The sequence below is a fragment of the Maniola jurtina genome, chromosome 8, assembly GCF_905333055.1.
Source record: "Maniola jurtina chromosome 8, ilManJurt1.1, whole genome shotgun sequence".
In the NCBI taxonomy this organism is placed as follows: Eukaryota; Metazoa; Arthropoda; class Insecta; order Lepidoptera; family Nymphalidae; genus Maniola; species Maniola jurtina.
In genome coordinates this window covers 7,298,520-7,318,812 of record NC_060036.1, presented here as the reverse complement: position 1 = coordinate 7,318,812, position 20,293 = coordinate 7,298,520, and the positions used below count along the sequence as shown (strand labels likewise).

Here is a 20,293-nt window from a genome sequence, read left to right as displayed (position 1 = left end):
AAACTATTACGCGTAAAAATAAATAAAAATCTGTTTCAGAATGTACAGGTAAAGCCCTTTCATGATGCTACCTCACCTGGTGTTGTTATCTTACTTTGAAAATTGAAACACATTTTAAATTTTTAGGGTTCCAGACAGACAGACAACAAAGTGATCCAATAAGGGTTTCGTTTTCCTTCTGAGGCACAGAACCTTAAAAATGAAAACAGTAACAGATGTGGGCATCAGCTGGGTATTGATAAAACAACACCTGAAATATGTTGAAAAATAAAATATTTAATTAAATTCATTAAGCAACTGAATTTAAATTAAAAATTATGTTAAGAACAGACCTATCACAAATAAATAATTATTACTTACTTAAACTAAAATAAATAAGTATATCACAAAATTATAGTTAATTTTTTTACTTCACATCACAATATCCAATGAATTTGGAACTGTACCGAAGTTTTCCATAGAATCTACTTCATTTTCACCAACAAAATGGTTTTCTACATGTGTCTGGAAGTCAGCAAATGCAGTATCTTTTTGGTACTTCTCTCCACATATTGGACACACCTTATCGAATGGTTCACAATTTTCATCACCATCTTGATAATTCCCTGAATTCATATTTGCTGTAGTATTATTATCCTCAAAGTCATTACTGCTAGAATCCATTTGCTGCCTTCCCAGAAGGCTATGACTGGTTTCTGTTTCCTTGTTTTCACATATGACACTTTTTGATTTACTTGCCAAGCATGATGGACATTTGTAGCCTTCTGAAATTTAGAGATCATGTAAAGAGTTAAATAAATATTTAAAATGACTAAACAATATAGATTTTTAACACAAAGAATGCCATGAGCATTACTGGTTAGGCTCTGTGGTGTTTTTATGGTTCCATACATCAAAAGGAACCCCTAAAGGATCAGTTTGTTGACTGTCGGTCTGTTGTGTCTGTCAAGAAAAGGGAACTAAAACCTATAGAGTCCTACTTGCACTTGACCGGTATTTCATTTTGACCATTGTAACCTCATTAACATCATCTATAATAATTATGTAATATTAGTACATTGAAATAAACATTATTTAAATGAAATGATTTCTGTTCAAATTTGTTATTCCTTACATAGTTACAATTGTTAATGCTCAGTCACGATGCTTATATCACTAGTGGACTCTATGGTAACATAACTGGAGAAAGGACAACATAACGTGGACAGACACTCAGTGTGTTAATTTAATTCACATATCTACCTTTCATTATTATTTCTATTCTTGATATCAGAGTTTTTAAATCTTTTTCTTGTTTGGCTAAATCTTTCTTGAGACACTGTAACTTTTCTGTTTGACTATGAATTTCTTTGAGTGAATCAGTAGCTGGATCTTCCATATATGTAAATCCTATTGAATCCATGTTTAAAATATCATCATCCATGTCTTGTAATTGTGTCATTTGTTCATATTGTTCCACAAGCTGCGATTTTTCCTGTATATAACTGTTTATTAATTTCAAAGATATTTCTTCTAAACTTGAGTCTGAGTATTTTTCTTGATTTTGAGTATTGTATTTAGGAGTACTGTGTATGTATGTGTTAGTGCGTACCAGAGGTTGTTTTGGACGATCTCGCACTGACTTTTCCGAACCCCTTAAGCTGGAGAGCTTATTCCACAGGTTCTTGTTTTCACACGAAACCATAAAGACGTGGTGGAGCAGTTGCGATTTCTGTTTGTTAAGCTCAGCTATCTTTTGATGCAGAGATACTTTGTCATCATCTTGTAGATTAGGTGTATAATCCGATTTTTCTGTTGCTTTGGTAATATCCAACTTCAACCGCATGTTGTCTGTTTCCAGGGTGTTTATTCTTCGTTGAAGTAGTAGACATCGATCTCTCATAGCATGAAGTGCCAATTCATGGACATTACTATAATCTGCTTTTATTGTTGTTTGGTAAGTTGAATCATTATTAAAACTTACTATAGATGACGAATCCATTGCCATTATATTCTCTTTGAATCAAAATACTTAATATATAGGTACCTGGCTCCTATTTGTTAATCGCAGGCTACTGAATACTGATATTAGCTACTGTACCTTTTTTTCTGGTCGGTGGTGAATTGGGTGAATGGTGATCAAGGTGACGGACTCCCTAGAGTATAAATGTTCCTTGGTGACGGATTACCTACAGTGCGACAAGCACAAGGCCAAAGAGTATATTTTTTTTTTTCTTTAAATCTGGCTTTACTCTGATTAGCCAATGTCAAGTTTGTGATATTTTCAAGTTATTGAATTTATACAAGTATGCACTCCGTCTGCGCCGGCGCCCGCCGACATACGCGCGGCGCCCCTTTAGAGCGCTTCCCAGTCAGTTCCACCACCAAAAAACACCAACTAACACAAAAACCAGCCACTCTTAACAAAAAAAAAACACTCCAAACAAGCACAGCACGCGCGCCAGCAAACGCCATCACCATAGGCCATCACAAACGAAGTCAAAGAGTACATAAACACTAAGGCTCTCTTTTTTTTTTTTTTTTCTTTAAATCTGGCTTTACTCTGATTAGCCAATGTCAAGTTTGTGATATTTTCAAGTTATTGAATTTATACAAGTATGGACTCCGTCTGCGCCGGCGCCCGCCGACATACGCGCGGCGCCCCTTTAAAGCGCTTCCCAGTCAGTTCCACCACCAAAAAACACCAACTAACACAAAAACCACCCACTCTTAACAAAAAAAAACACTCCAAACAAGCACAGCACGCGCGTCAGCAAACGCCATCACAGACGAAGTCCAAGGCTCTCTTGGCAGTTGGCACTAGAGTGACATTGACAGAGGCGAATTGTAGTGCAAAGGCTGCCAGCAAATAAAATTTTCTCAAGTTAAGGGAATATCTCGAAAATGTTAATGTTAAAAATCGAGTAAGTTTTATCTGATTTTAACTGAAAAAGAAATTAGACAAGCTGTTCCAGTTTTTACATCGAAAAAGAATGCTAAAAACTATTGATAGGCTAGGGACTTGCAACTTATCACGTTTACCTGCTCAAATACTATACTTACCTAGTGCTAAATATAGCAATAAGATGCAGACACATTTAAGCTATTAATTTTGTCAAAATATACCTATTGCGAAGTTATGTATATGGAATGACTATTAATTAAAAAAAAAAGTGAAATTTAGATTTTTTACTTAGCAACACCACATACAAGGGAGCTTGTGACACTTCACAAGATGGCGGCGTTAGTAATAGTTCAACTTTTGGCCACGCGCCAAGAGAGCCTTGTCATGTGCCTTGTCAGACTCGTAGATGGTAGGTATCAAATCGTCAATTTGACGGTGACATTATTTTGTTTGTTGACATTCTTGTACCATGGATTTGATTCTCATATCATGCTCTGAATATCAAGTCAATTTATAGTTACCTACGATATTTCTAATCTCGAGTTTAGTTCCTAAACCTTGACGGTTGACCGGTTTTTAGGGTTCCGTACCCAAAGGGTAAAAACGGAGCCCTAATAATGTCACTCTGTTGTCTGTGTCTGTCTGTCTATCCGCGTATCACAGGTCTCTAGCTCGTAGAATATTTTATACTAGCTGACGCCCGCGACTTCGTCCACGTGGATTTAGGTTTTTCAAAATCCTGTGAGAACTCTTTATTTTCCGGGATAAAAAGTAGCCTATGTGCTAATCCAGGATACTATCTATCTCCATTCCGAATTTCAGCCAAATCCGTCCAGTGGTTTTTGCGTGAAGGAGTAACAAACATACACACACACACACACACTCATACAAACTTTCGCTTTTATAATATTAGTGTGATATTTTTTAAATCTTAAATAAAGAAATGGGGGCCCGTCAAAGTTGTCAGTTTTGGACCATTTTTGTGATGGGGACTATCTCAAAAAATAAACTAACTATGTAGTTAAGAAAATATACCTACCTATATACTACCTAACAGTCATATACTTAATCCGAATTTTCGGTGCATTTTTTGGGGTTTACTTTTACGGTTTATCTACCTACTAGGTAGAGATACCTAAAGATACACAAACCTAAAGTATCTATGATGTTCATAATAATTATGTCCGGAACCCTAAGAGAGCGAGACCCGACTCGCACTTGACCTATTAAAAAAAGATTTAGAATCTACCTACGAGGTACGTACCTACCTAGTACCTACTACCTACCTTTTATTTTGGTCGACCTTTCAATTATGCATAATAATTATGCGTAAACTAATAAAACACGTTTCAAAAGTGGGGATATTCCTATTTGATGCAATAAATTTGTCTTTTATTGTAGGCAAGTACTGGAGGCTCCATTAAAAATAGTACAAAAATGTCGTTTTCTGTTCCTCTTCTGCAGTTTGTGGCTTTCTTGGTTAGTTTGCCATTTTACCTACTAAGTAAGTACCTATATATTCCGCTTAAAACAAGAAGTTTGTTAAAAATGTTCATTTCTTAATAAACTTTTGATATTACACACCACAATATAATCAGTCCATTGATTGATTGACAGACTGATTTACCCATAATCCATATGACTGCCTAGGTACCTAGTTTTGAACAAGATATTTTTCTTATTTAACTACTTATTGTTAAACTCACAAGATATCATCTTCTGGCATCGATGTACCTATTTTGGTTATCTTGTAAACTAAATTAGTGCCTAACACTTATTTATCTAGGTGCCAAACCATTGAAGCAGGTAATGCTTAAGTATTCCTACCTATTTAACGTTTTTTTATCAATATTAATATGTACCTTAATTGCAATTTCAGGATGTATTTGCAGTTGGTCTCATAGTGCCATTAATACCTAACCATGTGCGACAGATGGGAGGTAACCACATTTATGTTGGCCTGCTGGGCTCGATGTTTGCAGGTTTTCAATTGCTGTCCGGTCCAGTCATAGTAAGTATTTTTTTTATGTACTTAACTATAAGGTTAGTGTGTAAGGTCTTATAAACTATGCATTAGATTTTAATGTGGTTTTGACCAACAGATAGAGTGTTTCAAGAGGATGGTTTATACATATAGTTTAATATTGTGTTGTGTTAATTTGCCATAATCTTGCACCTATGCAAAGCTGGGGTGGGTCACTAGTCACTACTAATATTAAGTATAAAAATGAAAGAGTGTGTATTGGTTTTTCCTTCAATAATGCTGAAACACATTAAAAGATCAACATGAAGTTTAAGACTTGAAAAGTGACTTAGTTCCTACAGGAGTTTTAAATTTACACAGACAGAGCAACATACATTATTTAGTGTGTTCCAAATATACCCAGCTAATATTTTTTGAAATAAGTAACTATGTTTTAGTTTTTTCTGATTTGTAGAGTAGAGTAGCTTTGCTACTGGCAAGTGATGCAGTCTAAAATGAAATGTGCTTGCCTTGAAGATGCATTGAAAGTGGAAGGTACCTACATTAAAACAGGAGGGTGAAACTGATCAGTAATCTTATTCAATCTAATCATTTGTATTTATTTTTATTTTTTAGGGTAGTTTGAGTGACCTGAAGGGACGGAAACAGATACTAATTTTAACAATATTAGTATGTTGTGTAGCTTACTTGATAATGGGAGTAACAAATTATTTTGCAATTATTTTACTAATGCGACCAGTTTTAGGTAAGTACTTAAGTAAATATTAAAAAAAAAATCAACACAAAATTAATCATTTTATTTTAGTTTCATTCCGATTTAGTTACACATAATAATTAAAAATGTGTCCATCTGTTTCCATTACCTATCCATTTAAATTTATTGGTAGGTACAAAGATAGCTTGCATCCCAAAGATGTATAAGTATAGGCTACTTTTTTATCCCTGTAATGAAAATCAGAGTTTCTATTGGATTTTTATGAGACCTCAATCTCCTACAATAAGAAGCTAGGATCTTAAGCTGGCAGATATTGGTCCAACACATCTGCTTAACATAAAAATTACTTCATCAAAATTGTGAGATTGATACAATGAGTAGCTCTTATACTTCTTTGTTTTTGATTTATACTTCAGTTCAATACATCAATAAGTTGCACAGAATAATAATAATATAATCCCTAGTGGGTGTAGAATTATTGCTAGAAATGGACACTCAACTACTTAGTAATAGAGCAGTGCCGTAGAGTGTACACTTGATGGGGTGACAACAAACACCTGCCATTTCAATGCCTTACAAGTTGCAAAAATCGGTCTAGTGTGAGTCAGACTTGCGTACCTACGAAAGGTTCCATACCATTGTACAAGATATAATACGTTTATATACAACACCGCAAGTTATTGACAGACAGCGCCATCTATGTATATGTGATGTAGTAAACTAATTATTTGTTAATAATTTTTAAATAAGTACAAATCATAATTTGCGGGACCGGCAGGATTCGAACCTGCATCTTCTGAGAATCGTGACCGATTATTTAGTGTGGATAAAAGACTATCATAAAAGAATTATAAATAAGTAGGAAATTATTTGTTCTTGAACTTTTAATTTTTTTGTGAACCACAAATTCACAAATTATCGGATTTTTTTCTTTACTGATGCTATAAGACCTACCTACCTCTTTAAATTCATGATTTTAGGTCAACGGGAAGAACCCTAAAGGTTTTGATTCCCTAGTCTTGACAGACAAATAGACAATGAAATGATCCTATACGGGTACCTTATTTCCTTTTGAGGTACGAAAACCTAATAATAGGGCAGACAGTGACCAGCCGTCTAATAGATAGTCCTCTAAACTACCCAATTTCACCAACCGACAAGTGATTTCTTCTATGACAATTTTACATAATGTAAGTATAGGTACATTATTTTTATGTTTTCAGGTATATTTAAACACACTCAGTTGTTAGCAAAGGCGTCGGTTCCTGATTATGAGTGCGATGAGATGAAACAGTCTGTGATATATGGAAAAATGTTTGCAATATGTGGTGTGGGAATTGCATTAGGACCAATTGTCGGTGGTCATATTGTTGAAGATCATCCAATTCATGGCTTCAGATTTGTAGCTATATTAGTAGCTATATGCTTTCTTGTCAATGCTTGTAAGTTTTTAAAGTTATCTCGTAAGACAAGTTGCATATCAGATTGTTAAAATATTAACTATAAAAAAATCTAAGTGGGCTTTACAAGTCCATTCATATGTCCATGATTAAGTTTAAAAGAAAAAGCAACCAATCAAAAGTCAACAAACCCTGACTTTTTGCTTTTATTAACGTTTATAGTTTAATAGTAGCCATAATGAAAATTAGACTACCTACCTGATATGCAACTACCCTTAGTATACTTATATAGGGTTACCAAAAACTCAACATATTCTTGGCAGAACATTTGTGGCGCAAAATTAAATTTTTATCTCGAGTATGTATCTATGATTGAAAATCGAGTTTTCGAAGTTTTTAATTTTTATGTTTTTTCAGGATCAATTTCATGATTTTGAATACAGAATTTGTCCAAATTCTGTATTCAATCCTATTCTGTCCTAGTTTAGGGGCCAGGACTCCATGAAATGCGTATATCTAAATTTGTGAAATAAATTTTCATTTCATTTCATTTCATTTCATTTCATTCCAAAAAAGTACCTACCTACCTACTCATTGATTTTTTTTTATTCAAATTAATTTTCCTAGCTGAAACTTTTTCTTTTAATTCAGAGTAGGTTAGTATGTATAAGAAAATAATGTTAATTTATTTTTCAGGTCTTGTTTATTTGCTGCCAAAAGTAAACGTTCCTGTAAGAAGAAAATTTAACCCTACCAGCTCTTCTCATAGTATTCTACATTCACTTCTATCTTGTAGTAAACAATCTTTTGTTCAGTTATCAAAAGTAGAATGGTCCAAATATTGGATTATTTTTATGTTTCAAGCCCTAAGTAGTTTTGCAATGGGTGTTTACGTTTCAAATTATGCACTATACTTAAAAACCCAGTATGGCCTTTCACCAAAATATATTGGGTATGTTGTTTCGATTCAAGGTGTTATTGGCGCCATATCAGGTTTTATGATGGGCTACATTAACAGCTTTTACACTCATGACAAAGATTATAGCATAAGAAATTATCATGTATTTATTCTGTTAAGTGCATCTTTGTTAGGAATATGTTTATCTATCAACATTGTAATGTACACTGCTTTGTCAATCCCGCTAGCCATTGGTAATGCAGTAGGTAGGCTAGTTACATTAGATATGCTCTTGAAGAGGAGTCATGGAGATCATAGAGGGACCTTGATAGGAGCTTCAAATAGTGTCAGGTCTCTATGTCAGGTCGTAGCACCTTTGGTAGCTGGATTCATAGGTGAATTCTTTAATGTAGCATATGTTATATATGCTTCATTCTTTTCCGCATCTATTGGGCTTATAATGAGTTTTCATTACAAAACTAAATGGTTGTTAAAGGTAGACTAAAAAGTTACATACAAAAATAGAACGCTATTATTACCCGACTGCGGCAAAGCCAAAAGGAAGAAGGGTTATGATTTTAGCAGTCTATGTATGTATGTTTGAATCCAGATTCTGTGTGTTCCACCATAGCGTCTAAACTAATGGGCCGATTTTGATGAATGACGTGTCAATTGATTCGTCGTAAGGGTCCGGATGACATAGGCTACATTTTATACGAAATTAAAATTGACCTAATGGATGTTACATGGAGAACAGTGGATGTCTCTTTTAATATGTATTAGTGGATGTCAATTTTTTAATATTATTGTATCGAGTGGGATGTCAAATGAAAGAGGAGACAATTCTGAGTCCCTGAATATAAATATACTACAAAATTAAAATATACCAAGCGATAAAGTGTTTTAAAAGGGTTTTATATTAAGACGATCGCAGTCGGGTTTTAGTTTTTCTAGATGTACTTAATGAGGTTACGTATGGGTATTGGGTTACATACTGTTCCAATATACTTAGGTACGGCTGCATCCATAATAATATTGTTATAGGCTATAACAATATTATATTATGGATGCAGCCGTACCTAACCATTAGCTATAACTTATAGCTATACATGCTATATAACTTTAATATATTTGTATGAAAAATAATTGGTGTTTCATTATAAACTATAATGATTATCTATGTAGGTACACAACTACACAGTATTTTTTTTTTATTTAGCGCTAATCCATGTTTAGCTGTAGGTAGGTTCTGTTGGACATCCTACTATTCAGCCATATCATATCCATACACCACATACCCGGCGCCCAGTTCTACCCCCTCTCCCTACCACATTCTACCCTGTTCCATTCCAACACAGGCAACCCAAAAAACATTGATATGCGGTGCATCCCATAGATCATCCATGGTGTATCCATTAGTGTGTATACGGTAGGTTTTTATTGCCGTGTCATCAAAATATACGGCAATCCAATATCGTTGCAAATCAACATACGGCAACCATGAACGGCAACTGTTACAAACTTGATGGCAAGATGGCAACATTGTTCAGTCGTCTGTCAAAGATAGAATTGTAGGTAGGTACCTACCTCACAGAACATTATGACCTACCTACACAAAGAACTTCGTCTGTGTTGGCCGTAGGCGTTTGCTGGCGCGCGTGCGGTGCCTTTTTGGAGTATTTATATTTGTTAAAAGTGGCCTGTGTTTGTGTTTTACTGGTGTTTTTTGTTGGTGGAACTGAATGGGAAGCCCTCCAAAGGAGCGCCGCGCGGCACATACGATTGACGAAGTCCATCATCTATACAAATGTATAGTTTCTCTAACTTGTAAATAACTACAAACCTGACATTGGCTAATCTGTATAAAGCCAGACGAGAGAAAAAAAAAACTACACAAAAAATGGAAAATGTTATGTTGTTGACAAGTGAATTGTTGAATTGAATAAGAATTAAAATATTCGTAGCTTTGTGAATCGTGAACCGTGAAAGATAATTTTTTGTACCTACTTATTTTACTTGAACTTTGCTTGAACTTTAAAAATAGATTTAAGAATATACCTACCTTATCCAACCAAGCATATCATTATTATGCGTAAACTAGTAAAACACGTTTCAAAAGTCAGGATACTTCCTATTTGATAAGTCTTATAATGTACTAGACTAGAGACTACGTTAAAACAGTGCAAATGTCGTTTTCTGTTCCTCTTCTGCAGTTTGTGGCTTCTTTGGTTAGTTCGCCATTTTATTTACTTACACAATTTAATAAAAGATCGGCTAGCGATGCGACCGGTCGGCTCAATAAAAATAAACTCGTCTTCCGCCGGTCCGTCTGCTAGACACTTCCTTGATATACCTACTATAAGTACATTATTAATTTATTCCTCCTAAACAAAAATGATCTTATAAATTACTAAATAATAAATTAAATATACTTACTTATTGTTAACCTCATGGGATGATCTTTTGGTTACCCTGTAAACCAAATTAGTAACACCTATTCATCTGACCATAAAAGTACATAATGATTATTATACCTAATTTTTTTAATAAGTAAATTGAAATTTCAGGATCTATTTGCAGTTGGTCTCATAGTGCCATTAATACCTAACCATGTGCGACAGATGGGAGGTAACCACATTTATATTGGCCTACTTGGCTCAATATATGCAGGTTTTCAATTGTGGTCAGGTCCAGTTATAGTATGTATTTTTTCATCTAACTATAGTTAAAAGGTAAAACCTGTCTATCTAATAGTTATTAGATTTTTTTTAAGACAGGTTTTACTTTTGACTTATGAGTTCATAAGTGTGTTAAGTGTAAAGTAAGTTTTCTCTTTATGATGAGTCCTAAGTTATAGAGAAAACCTACATGCAAAATCTCAAGTTACTGACCCAGTGGTTTAAGCTGCATGTTGGTATATCAGTCAGTTTAAAATTTCGTTTGTTTTGATTTATTCACAACTATTTAAATGAAATCTTATTCACTAAGAGTAGCAATCGTTTCTGCTCATGTACCTAATTGGTTCTTAATATTATACTTATCACTTCCAATTTTATAAATATGAATGTTGTGTTTTTTTTTTTTTTAATTTATAGACTAGTGCTTTGCTACTGGTAAATGATGATGTAGCCTAAGATGGAATGTGCTTGGCTAGAAGATGCCTATTCACTCTGGACTCAACCTACTTAACTACATTGAAAGGGTACCTACATTAAAATTGGTGGGTGAAGGTGATTATAGGAATATATTTAAAAATAATCATTGGTGTTTATTTTTATTTTTTAGGGTAGCTTGAGTGACCTGAAGGGACGGAAACAGATACTAATTTTAACATTATTAGTATGTTGTGTAGCTTATTTGATATTGGGAGGAACAAATTCTATTGCAATTATTTTACTAATGCGAGCAGTTCTAGGTACTTACCTACTTAAATATTTAAATTTTTCAAGATAAAATTATAAATAGAGGATAAAATAAGTGTTTGAAAATTGTGTAGTCCACGTAGACGAAGTCATGGGTATAAGCTAGTTACTTATATTATTTACTAGCTGATGCCCGCGACTTCGTCCGCTATTTACGTTTTTCAAAACCCTGCGGGAACTCTTTGATTTTCCGGGATAAAATGTAGCCTGTGATTATCCAAGATATAATCTATATCCATTCCAAATTTCAGCCTATTCCGTCCAGTAGTTTTTGCGTGATTGAGTAACAAACATCCAAACATCCACAATTTCAAATTTATAGTATTAATATTAGGATAGGATTAATCAAGAGTGTGAGATTGATATGTACAATAACTGGATCTTTTTTTTTTCTCTCGTCTGGCTTTACAAAGATTAGCCAATGTCAAGTTTGTAGTTATTTTTTGTAACAAGTTAGTTAAACTATACAAGTATGGACCCCGTCTGTGCCGGCGCTCGCCGACATACGCACGGCACCCCCTTAGAGCGCTTTCCAGTCAGTTTTAACAAAAAAAAACACTCCAAAAAAGCAGAGCACGCCCGCCAGCTAACACCAACACAGACGAAGTCCTAACTGGATCTTATACTTCCTTCAGATCAGTAAGCATCAAAAAGTTGCACTGAATGATAATATAATCTCTATATATGAATGATAAAATAATCTGTAATGTGTGTGTAGAACTATTGCAAGAAGTGGACACTAAACTACTAAATGGAACAGTGCTGTAGAGTGTAGATTTGATTGGGGTGAGAACAGACCCCTGCCATTTCAATGAATTAAAAATTTCAAAAAGATAGCGATTAGTTGCCTAATAGATAGGCTTCCAAACTAGCTGATTTCACTAAAGCAACAAATGTCGTCGAGCTGGTTTCCTTTCCTCATTATTACTAGATACCTCTCTTGGATCATGTCGGTCTTACAGCCACACTTCGTCTGAGTAGTGATCAGATGATGTTGCTTCTAGCCAAAATCTTGTCACAAAATTCCCCTGCAGTTACCACTGTGGTGGCTACTAGCTAGATTGTAGATAGGATGCCTCACCAATTTTGCTTTATTTATTTTTATGGTAATTGATATCAAAAGATTTTAAATTTTTTAATAATAATGCATTTATGTTTTCTCAGGTATATTTAAACAAACTCAATTGTTGACAAAGGCGTTGGTCCCTGATTATGAGAAGGATGAGAAGAAACAGTCTGTGATTTATGGAAAAATGGCTGCAATATCTGGTGTGGGAATCACAATAGGACCTGTAATTGGTGGTCATATCGTAGAGGATCATCCAATTCATGGCTTCAGCATTGCAGCTGTATTAGTATCCATCTGCTTTCTTGTCAATGCTTGTAAGTTTTTAAGCTATTTGATAAGTGAAAGTTGCATATTAGGCAGTTAAAATTCTTATGTTACAGTTACCACTAAATATTGATCATAAAAAAATATCATAAATTTAAGATTAAATTAGGGTTCACAGTTAAAAAACCCTGACTTGTGCCAAAGTTTGACTACTCAAAAGTACTTGTAAAAATTATTTCATTTAAGTTTTATTTTCTGACACTTATCTTTTTTTGCCAGATTTAAATTCAAAATATTTTTATTCAATTAAACTTTTACAAGTGCTTTTGAATCGTTAAAATAATCTACCACTGGTTCGGAATGCTGTTCCTACCTAGAAAAACCAGTAAGAAAACAGAGTAGGTAATGAATGAATAGATGTATGAGAAATTATTGTAAGTAATTTATTTTTCAGGTCTTGTTTATCTGCTGCCGAAAGTAAATGATCCTGTAAGAAAAAAATCTAATCCTACCAGCTCTTCTCATAATATTCTACAATCTCTTTTATCTTGTAGTAAACAATCTTTTGTACAGTTGTCGAAAGTAGAGTGGTCCAAATATTGGACTATTTTTATGTTTCAAGCCCTAAATAGTTTTGCAATGGGTGTTTACTTTTCAAATTATGCGCTATACTTAAAAACCCAGTATGGCCTTTCACCAAAATATATTGGGTATGTTGTTTCGATTCAAGGTGTTATTGGCGCCATATCAAGTTTTATGATGGGCTACATTAACAGCTTTTACACTCATGACAAAGATTATAGCATAAGAAATTATCATGTATTTATTCTGTTAAGTGCATCTTTGTTAGGAATATGTTTATCTATCAACATTGTAATGTATACTGCTTTGTTAATTCCGCTAGCTATAGGTAATGCAGTAGGTAGACTAGTTACATTAGAAATGGTATTGAAGAGGAGTCATGGAGATCATAGAGGGACCTTGATAGGAGCTTCAAATAGTGTCAGATCTCTATCGGGTGTTATAGCACCGTTGGTAGCTGGATTTGTAGGTGAATTCTTTGGTGTAGCATATGTTATATATGCTTCATTCTTTTCCACATTTGTTGGACTTATAATGAGTTTTCATTACAAAACCAAACAGTTAAAGGTAGACTAAAAAGTTTGGAAATGGATTGGTATATGTTTATTATAAAAAAATTATACACACTACTTTCTGCAGGTTTATTTTAATTTACTAAATTATTGAGACACTAATGAATCCTGTTCAAATTTCTTATAACATAATATTGTACCTGTGACTTACACTTAGGTATTTAACCATAAAAGATTATGAGACACCTTTACTTACCGCTGCATCTATAATATTGTTGTTGTAGCTATAAATGCAATAATTTTAATATATTTATATGAAAAATAAATGTTGTTTCATTAATTAAAACTAATATGTACACAGTATGCGCTAATGTTTCCATAGAGGTTGTAAATGGTAACTTATTCTCCTTCTATAGATCTCATTTGTTTCTTCTTCATATCCTGAATTAACTTCTGTATATCTTCTCTATTCTGCTTATTTTCAGGAGGATATATTTGGCGCTTAGTTTTCGTAACCCATTCCTCGAAATAGGTTGGTTGGTTGAAGAAAAAAAATAGACCAACGGGAAGTGAAGTATACATAGCCATCCTTGCTACTTCTAATTTCCAGCTACCCATGTTAACTTCCTTTACGCGTAACTTTTACAAAGTACTCTGGTTACGTTATGTACTTTAGACGGCAGTTCCTTTACTTTTCTTGAGGTTTCCAAAAATATAATTTTCACATATAATAGGAAAATGACATTTACGTAGATAAAATGTGGACCACAGATCACTATAATTATATACTAGATGTAGACTGTGGTGGACATATACATAGTATTTTTTTATTTCCTTTAGCTGGCTCTGGATTATAACTTTTTGGAAATTTACACAATACAGTCATCATAACTCATTTCACAGTCGTCACGAGTAAAATTGCAGACGTGTCGAACTGTGTTTAATGGGTAGCCCTTACACTTCTCCATACAAACGTATTACGCTTATTATTCTATCATTTGTTATTCTAGATCTATAACTAAGCCACATATCGATTTATCTCTTCATTATCTGTGCTTTCAAATAATAAATTTAGTCAAATCAGTTATATTCATTATGAAAGTTATGACCCTTGAAAAGCCTCTATTTTAGGGCAAATGAGGTAACTTCGTGCGTAGCTAAACTATATAAGAAACTAGAAAATTGTAATCATGTCACACTTTACCAACTTTGTAATTTCAAACGTCTTTACTTGGCGTAATAAAATGTTTTCTTTTGGGAAAAATAGGCGTAATTCCAAACGTCACTTTGAATTCTCCCTTTGCCGTTTTTAAATAAGAAAGCAAAATCCATTCACCCCGCGCTACCGTAACGGGGCCTCTCTGCTCATTGGTAGGTATAGTGCCGTTATACGTTTATATGCGCTCGTTATACGTATAACGCTTAATAATACATATAATTATATGGCACGCTGCCTCTGTATATCGTATTATGTGGTGTTGCTAAGTAAAAAGTTTTTTCACTGAGTTGCCTGTCTGTCCGTCTGTCGTGTCTGTCAAGAAAACCTATAGAGTACTTCCCATTGACCTAGAATCATGACCTACGAAACAAAAAAAAATATCGAAATTGGTCCATATTTGGCGGAGTAATCACGTAATAAAACATACAAAAAACAGTCGAATAGAAAACCTCTTTTTTGAAGTCGGTTAGAAAAAAGATTTCCGTGATGATAGAAAAATTTCATTCCTCACCACACACCATTCAAATAGGTATGCCGAACCTTTCTGGCTAAAAAACATCGGTCGTCCGGAATTTTTCTTTTGTATAGACTTTTGCACAAAATTTGCGATGATGTTAAACATAACGGCCATTTAGTAATATGTATAAAATTTATTAAAACATATTTTTGGCTAATTAAATCCACGCCGACCAAGCTCATCTTATTCCTTTAAGTGTTAACTCTTCATTTTCATCAAAAAAAATTCAAATCCGCGATCACAGAGCTTTCAGGATTAGTGGCTCCCCGTCTATTAAGCAAGGTCTAAATAGCACTATACTTACTTAGTACCTATAGGTGGGTAAGGTAACTACAATTTTCCAATTAAATACGTCATATTTCTAAATTCCCAAATGCTAGCGGCAGGAATTAAATTATGGGTAGTATTTAAACGAGTGAAAATAAATTCAAAAAAAAGGTATAGGTTTCAAGAACATTGAATTTTCATAACAGCTCTCCATAACCCATATTTGGTCGTCACCGTAGTCGGGTCAAAAAACTTGCTTCCACTGTAATCTAAGGCCGGTTAGAATACAGACACAATCGATATTAATGTGGTCGAGCTTTTATCATTACATTTTGAATTTCAATGGCGATGATAACGAATCGGAATCGTGCTGGGCCCACATTAGCACGCGGCACGTTCCGGTGCACGGCATCAGATATCTACGTAATGCAACCGTAATGCGCTCTCAGTATTTCATGTTATTACAGTCTATAGGACATAGACAGGTATAATATCTTCCGTGGTGATCGCAAAATTGCTCTTTCCGATATCAAATGGCGGAGCATTCTGTTGTAGGTACGGAAATAAACTCATGGTAGGAACAACATTAGGTAGGTAGGTATAAAATAATGTAAACTACTTATAGTGTTTAAATCAGTTTAATTAAATCCTAAAAAATATTTAAGCGGAATCCCGCCATTCGCGCTAATGACATGGAAGTATAATAAAGTACCCACCTTCTTACCCATCTCTCAAGTAGAAAACCGGGTTTTCTATTGGAAAGATAGGGAAGTCCACCTACACGTACAGTAGGTACTTTACTACCTACCTGTCCCTAGCACTAGCACTTCTCCTTTCAGCAAAGGTTGCCTGGTAGAGATTGCTCCAAGCAATAAGGCCGCCTTTGCACACAATTGTTTTTTCTGTTTACTTTTTTCTGTGTTGTGATCCTTTACATGTGTTTTTGTGTGCAATAAAGTGTTTCTATCTATCTATCTATCTATCTATCTACTTTTACTACCTAATATGAGTTATGACTATTTATAAGCTTCTACAACATTGTTTCTTTTGCTTGAGCAATTGACTTGGTTAACCGCCTAACCGGTGATCAATAATTATGTAAGTCTGCAATAGACTTCGGAAGGACATCTTTATGTGTCCGCTGATAACGGTTGTTCGTAATAAGTATTAGTGTTCGGCACGTCATTTATCAGCATCGTATTAACGGTCCTAACACTTCCGTACATAATATATCATTGAGTTAAAGCTTGTCATGTATATTCTAATAGCTTGAAACGCGATATTGATGTTGTGAGTGAACAAATAGTATTACCGCACTATCGTATACAACTAGATCGTAATAATTACAAGGAGACGCGAGTTGTAAGTAAATTAAATCTTGTAAGTAATTAAATTAAATAGGCGATGTGGTAATGGGATAGCAAGGTATTGCAATTTGCTGTAGTACCTAGTTTAAAATTAAAGAGCACGCTACAGTATAATTACCTTCCTCTTTTATAGGAAGATACGGGTGGTCCTGCCAACAAGCAATTATTAAAATAATGTGTTTCAACATGGTTTCAACTTGTTTCTTTTTTTTCTGAAAGACATAAATAGGCAGGTATGTCCTATTAATAATTCAGTTTGGATTTTATAATATCAAGCTACCAATTATGTAGGTATTTACGAAGTATAATTTATATTATTGTATTAGGAAGAAGATTGCAAGGAAAGAAGGAATTGGAAGGAATTTGCAAAATTGCAAGCAACTAAAATAACCGCAAAAAAATGAAAAACAGAAGAGCTCGTAATAGATTTAAGAGTCGGCCTGTTTGGTTTCCGCTATGAAGTATTATTATACACACGATTATTGTTCTAAGGTTGAAGATTGCTGAGGTTTTGTTTATTACCATTGCTTACAGCCACAATCAAAAATATAATAGGTAATATAAGGAGGTAGGCATAATAATATTAGTTATAGTTAGGATTGCCAGTTGCCCCGTATTTTACGGATTACCTACGCCGCATTTTATGGTATGATAATACAGAAGCCCATTGCGAAAATAAAATACTTGATTTATCGGGTTCCCGTATTTTTAGGGTTCGGTACCTCAAAAAGAAAAACGGAACCCTTATAGGATCACTTTGTTGTCTGTCTGTCTGTATGTCTGTCCGTCTGTCGTGTCTGTCAGGAAAGCCTATTACTATTACTACCATTTTGCCGTCGATTTATAATGTTTCACATGTTTCCAATGTTACCCGTGACCTCTGTAAGGTAAATTAAAAGGCCCAAAAATCTAGAATCCAGAACCGTTAAGTCAGTTAAAAAAAAATAACAAACAAAAATTAATTTGACATTTGACAGTCACTTCACTATTTGACATTGACAAATAATTGGCGATTCACGATTGACACTTGACAGTAACCACTAACCATAGGCATGGACGTATTAATGGTTTACCTACCCAATTTTTGGGTTTTGATTACTTATTTCTCACCTATTTTGTGAAAATTGTAATTGTAATTAATTAAATTAATGAATTTGGTTGATTCCGAATATTATATAGTTTTGGATTTTATGGTTTTGATAAGGAGAAAATATTTTATTACGAGTAACTATGTGTAACATCTATAATAAATAAGTTCTAACATCACCTCTTGGATCCGGGAAACAATAATAATTAATCAATAGGTACTTCATTCTTAGCACAAATCAGTAAACACAATAATGCCTAACCTCTGTGAAACATTAGTAGATGAAATTGCAGAAAGCTGTGTCAGTTTATATAAAAAGCTACCGAAAACTGGTAAACCTGTTGATAAAGAGTGGACGGTGCTGTCTTGTATAGTGCAATATCAAAAGGACACAAAAATGCATGAAGTAGTTGCTTTGGGCACTAGATCAAAATGTATTGGAGCCACAAAGATGTCACCTCAAGGTAACATTCTCAATGATTCTCACTCTGAAGTGATCGCACGGCGCGGTTTTTTGTTATATTTGTATGAGAATGTAACAAATGCGGTTGAAAATCGGCAATCAATATTTTTAAAAGACAATATTAAATTTAAATTGAAAGATAACATAGAGTTTGTTTTTTATTCATCACAGATGCCTTGTGGAGATGCATCGATAATACCTAAGACTGGAGATTGCAGTGATATTGGTGAGTTAATATCAGGTGACAAGAGAGAAGCTCAGGATGATTTATGTGATGTAGAGATTAAAAAGAAAAAGCTAGACATCCACAGAACTGGAGCCAAATGTCTGTCCTATAATCAGCAAGACCTTAAGGAGGCTGGACAGGCGTACCATTTAGTAGGACAAGTGCGAACAAAGCCTGGACGAGGAGATCGTACACTATCAGTGTCTTGTAGTGACAAGATTGCTCGGTGGATTCACTGCGGAGTTCAAGGCAGCCTATTAGATTTATTATTATATGAATCTCTATTTATTAAACATTTTATATTTGGGTCAGGTGTACCATACTCAGATGAGACATTACACAGAGCTCTTTTGCAGAGAGAATCTAAAGTCAGTATTACTGATAGATTAAAAGTAATACCAACCTTCTATAAAAGCTCATTGATATTTCCTCATGTAAGAAGTAAAAGCAATGAAAGGCCTGCAGCAGGCAGCATTGTATGGGTCAAAACAAAAAATAGGTACAGTAATTCTTTAAAGATAAATATAATTATGTAACTTATGTTGGTACTGATAGCTAGTTGCTACTGTTAATTTTTGTAAACAATATTAAAACAACTATATTATTATGTAGAAATAGATACACTTCATAAAAGGATTTCAAGAAATTCAACCCATGCAAAGTTAAGAGTTGTTATCTAGCCTACAAAGTATCAATGGTTTAAGTAATTTTCCTACTACAAAAAGTACTTCCTAGTATAAAAACTCATTGGCAATATTACCTTTTATTTTCTTAAGTCTCAATTAAATGTTATTTCTTTTTATTTTCAGAATACTAGAAGTGGCTGTTCAAGGTAAAAAGTTAGGTGTTACAAAGAAAAGAGCAAATGATATGAGCAGTAGTGTTGCTATCAGTAAAAATAATTTATATAACAAATATCTGGAAGTGTTACATAAAAGTAAAGATTTAAAAGTCCATATTTGTGGTGAACAATCCTTACAAAGTATCCCATACAATGAAATGAAAAGAAAAGCCATCATGTATCAGACTCGGTGGAGAAGAACAAAAGAAATATTTTTTAAATCATGGACATTGAAACCAGATATTTGGAATTTTTGTATTAATATAGGACCATGATAGTTATTAATTATTAATTAAATTTTCTGTTTTGTTTTGATAGATAATGCAATTAATAATATTATGTTGACTTGGAGTTTTCAAATGTGTAGAATAATATCATTTATTTAAGTATATTATGTGTGTGTATATTTATGTAAATATATCAGTTTTACTAGTTCAGACTTCAGTTGTTTTCCTGCTTCTCTAATTCCTCTTGGATCTACTTTTTATCGCCGCTTTCCCGAGGTAAAGATTAGCCTATTGTGCAGAATGTAGGTACTAAGCTATCTCAACACCAAATTTTATCAAAACTGGTTTA

General features: G+C 33.9%; 5 protein-coding genes across 8 annotated transcripts; 3 read left to right on the top strand and 2 right to left on the bottom strand.

The window, feature by feature from the left end:
• Positions 1-276: 276 nt before the first annotated feature.
• Positions 277-16,330, bottom strand: LOC123867617 (protein spindle-F). 3 transcript variants are annotated; one of them, XM_045909727.1, is made up of 3 exons: positions 1,592-2,045; positions 1,243-1,474; positions 277-764 (listed from the first exon to the last, which is right to left on the bottom strand). In XM_045909727.1, exons 1-3 carry the CDS (start codon positions 1,985-1,987, stop codon positions 412-414), a joined length of 981 nt encoding a protein of 326 aa, XP_045765683.1. In that variant the 5' UTR covers positions 1,988-2,045; the 3' UTR covers positions 277-411. The 3 variants fall into 3 exon arrangements, with proteins under 3 accessions (XP_045765683.1, XP_045765682.1, XP_045765681.1); XM_045909726.1 differs by adding an exon at positions 16,320-16,330 and having other exon boundaries at positions 290-764; positions 1,243-1,988; XM_045909725.1 differs by having other exon boundaries at positions 294-764; positions 1,243-2,044.
• LOC123867615 (major facilitator superfamily domain-containing protein 9-like) lies at positions 4,146-8,499 on the top strand. 2 transcript variants are annotated; one of them, XM_045909722.1, is made up of 5 exons: positions 4,146-4,363; positions 4,764-4,895; positions 5,484-5,613; positions 6,807-7,025; positions 7,680-8,499. In XM_045909722.1, the coding sequence occupies exons 1-5, from the start codon at positions 4,322-4,324 to the stop codon at positions 8,384-8,386; spliced, it is 1,230 nt and encodes a 409-aa protein (XP_045765678.1). In that variant the 5' UTR covers positions 4,146-4,321; the 3' UTR covers positions 8,387-8,499. The 2 variants fall into 2 exon arrangements, with proteins under 2 accessions (XP_045765678.1, XP_045765679.1); XM_045909723.1 differs by having other exon boundaries at positions 4,146-4,388; positions 7,680-8,498.
• Positions 9,771-13,848, top strand: LOC123867616 (major facilitator superfamily domain-containing protein 9-like). Its single transcript, XM_045909724.1, has 5 exons — positions 9,771-10,109; positions 10,449-10,580; positions 11,167-11,296; positions 12,468-12,686; positions 13,091-13,848. The coding sequence occupies exons 1-5, from the start codon at positions 10,068-10,070 to the stop codon at positions 13,792-13,794; spliced, it is 1,227 nt and encodes a 408-aa protein (XP_045765680.1). The 5' UTR covers positions 9,771-10,067; the 3' UTR covers positions 13,795-13,848.
• Positions 13,849-14,509, bottom strand: LOC123867625 (protein PET100 homolog, mitochondrial). The gene has a single exon (XM_045909734.1). It carries the CDS (start codon positions 14,346-14,348, stop codon positions 14,130-14,132), a length of 219 nt encoding a protein of 72 aa, XP_045765690.1. The 5' UTR covers positions 14,349-14,509; the 3' UTR covers positions 13,849-14,129.
• Positions 16,331-18,131: 1,801 nt separating the features above from the next.
• On the top strand, positions 18,132-20,091 carry LOC123867614 (tRNA-specific adenosine deaminase 1). Its single transcript, XM_045909721.1, has 2 exons — positions 18,132-19,375; positions 19,686-20,091. The coding sequence occupies exons 1-2, from the start codon at positions 18,441-18,443 to the stop codon at positions 19,990-19,992; spliced, it is 1,242 nt and encodes a 413-aa protein (XP_045765677.1). The 5' UTR covers positions 18,132-18,440; the 3' UTR covers positions 19,993-20,091.
• The last annotated feature ends 202 nt before the right edge of the window (positions 20,092-20,293 follow it).

What these genes read in the sequence shown, in the direction of transcription:
- LOC123867617 (XM_045909726.1), bottom strand. Translation starts at nt 1,987, where the DNA reads ATGGCAATGGATTCGTCATCTATAGTAAGTTTTAATAATGATTCAACT. An exon ending in AATAGAAATAATAATGAAAG is followed by an intron (nt 765 to 1,242) that starts GTAGATATGTGA and finishes TCTAAATTTCAG; the next exon opens with AAGGCTACAAATGTCCATCA.
- LOC123867615 (XM_045909722.1), top strand. Translation starts at nt 4,322, where the DNA reads ATGTCGTTTTCTGTTCCTCTTCTGCAGTTTGTGGCTTTCTTG. An exon ending in TGCAGTTTGTGGCTTTCTTG is followed by an intron (nt 4,364 to 4,763) that starts GTTAGTTTGCCA and finishes TTGCAATTTCAG; the next exon opens with GATGTATTTGCAGTTGGTCT. An exon ending in TGCTGTCCGGTCCAGTCATA is followed by an intron (nt 4,896 to 5,483) that starts GTAAGTATTTTT and finishes TTTATTTTTTAG; the next exon opens with GGTAGTTTGAGTGACCTGAA.
- LOC123867616 (XM_045909724.1), top strand. Translation starts at nt 10,068, where the DNA reads ATGTCGTTTTCTGTTCCTCTTCTGCAGTTTGTGGCTTCTTTG. An exon ending in TGCAGTTTGTGGCTTCTTTG is followed by an intron (nt 10,110 to 10,448) that starts GTTAGTTCGCCA and finishes TTGAAATTTCAG; the next exon opens with GATCTATTTGCAGTTGGTCT. An exon ending in CTGCTTTCTTGTCAATGCTT is followed by an intron (nt 12,687 to 13,090) that starts GTAAGTTTTTAA and finishes TTTATTTTTCAG; the next exon opens with GTCTTGTTTATCTGCTGCCG.
- LOC123867625 (XM_045909734.1), bottom strand. Translation starts at nt 14,348, where the DNA reads ATGGGTAGCTGGAAATTAGAAGTAGCAAGGATGGCTATGTATACTTCA.
- LOC123867614 (XM_045909721.1), top strand. Translation starts at nt 18,441, where the DNA reads ATGCCTAACCTCTGTGAAACATTAGTAGATGAAATTGCAGAAAGCTGT. An exon ending in TGGGTCAAAACAAAAAATAG is followed by an intron (nt 19,376 to 19,685) that starts GTACAGTAATTC and finishes TTTTATTTTCAG; the next exon opens with AATACTAGAAGTGGCTGTTC.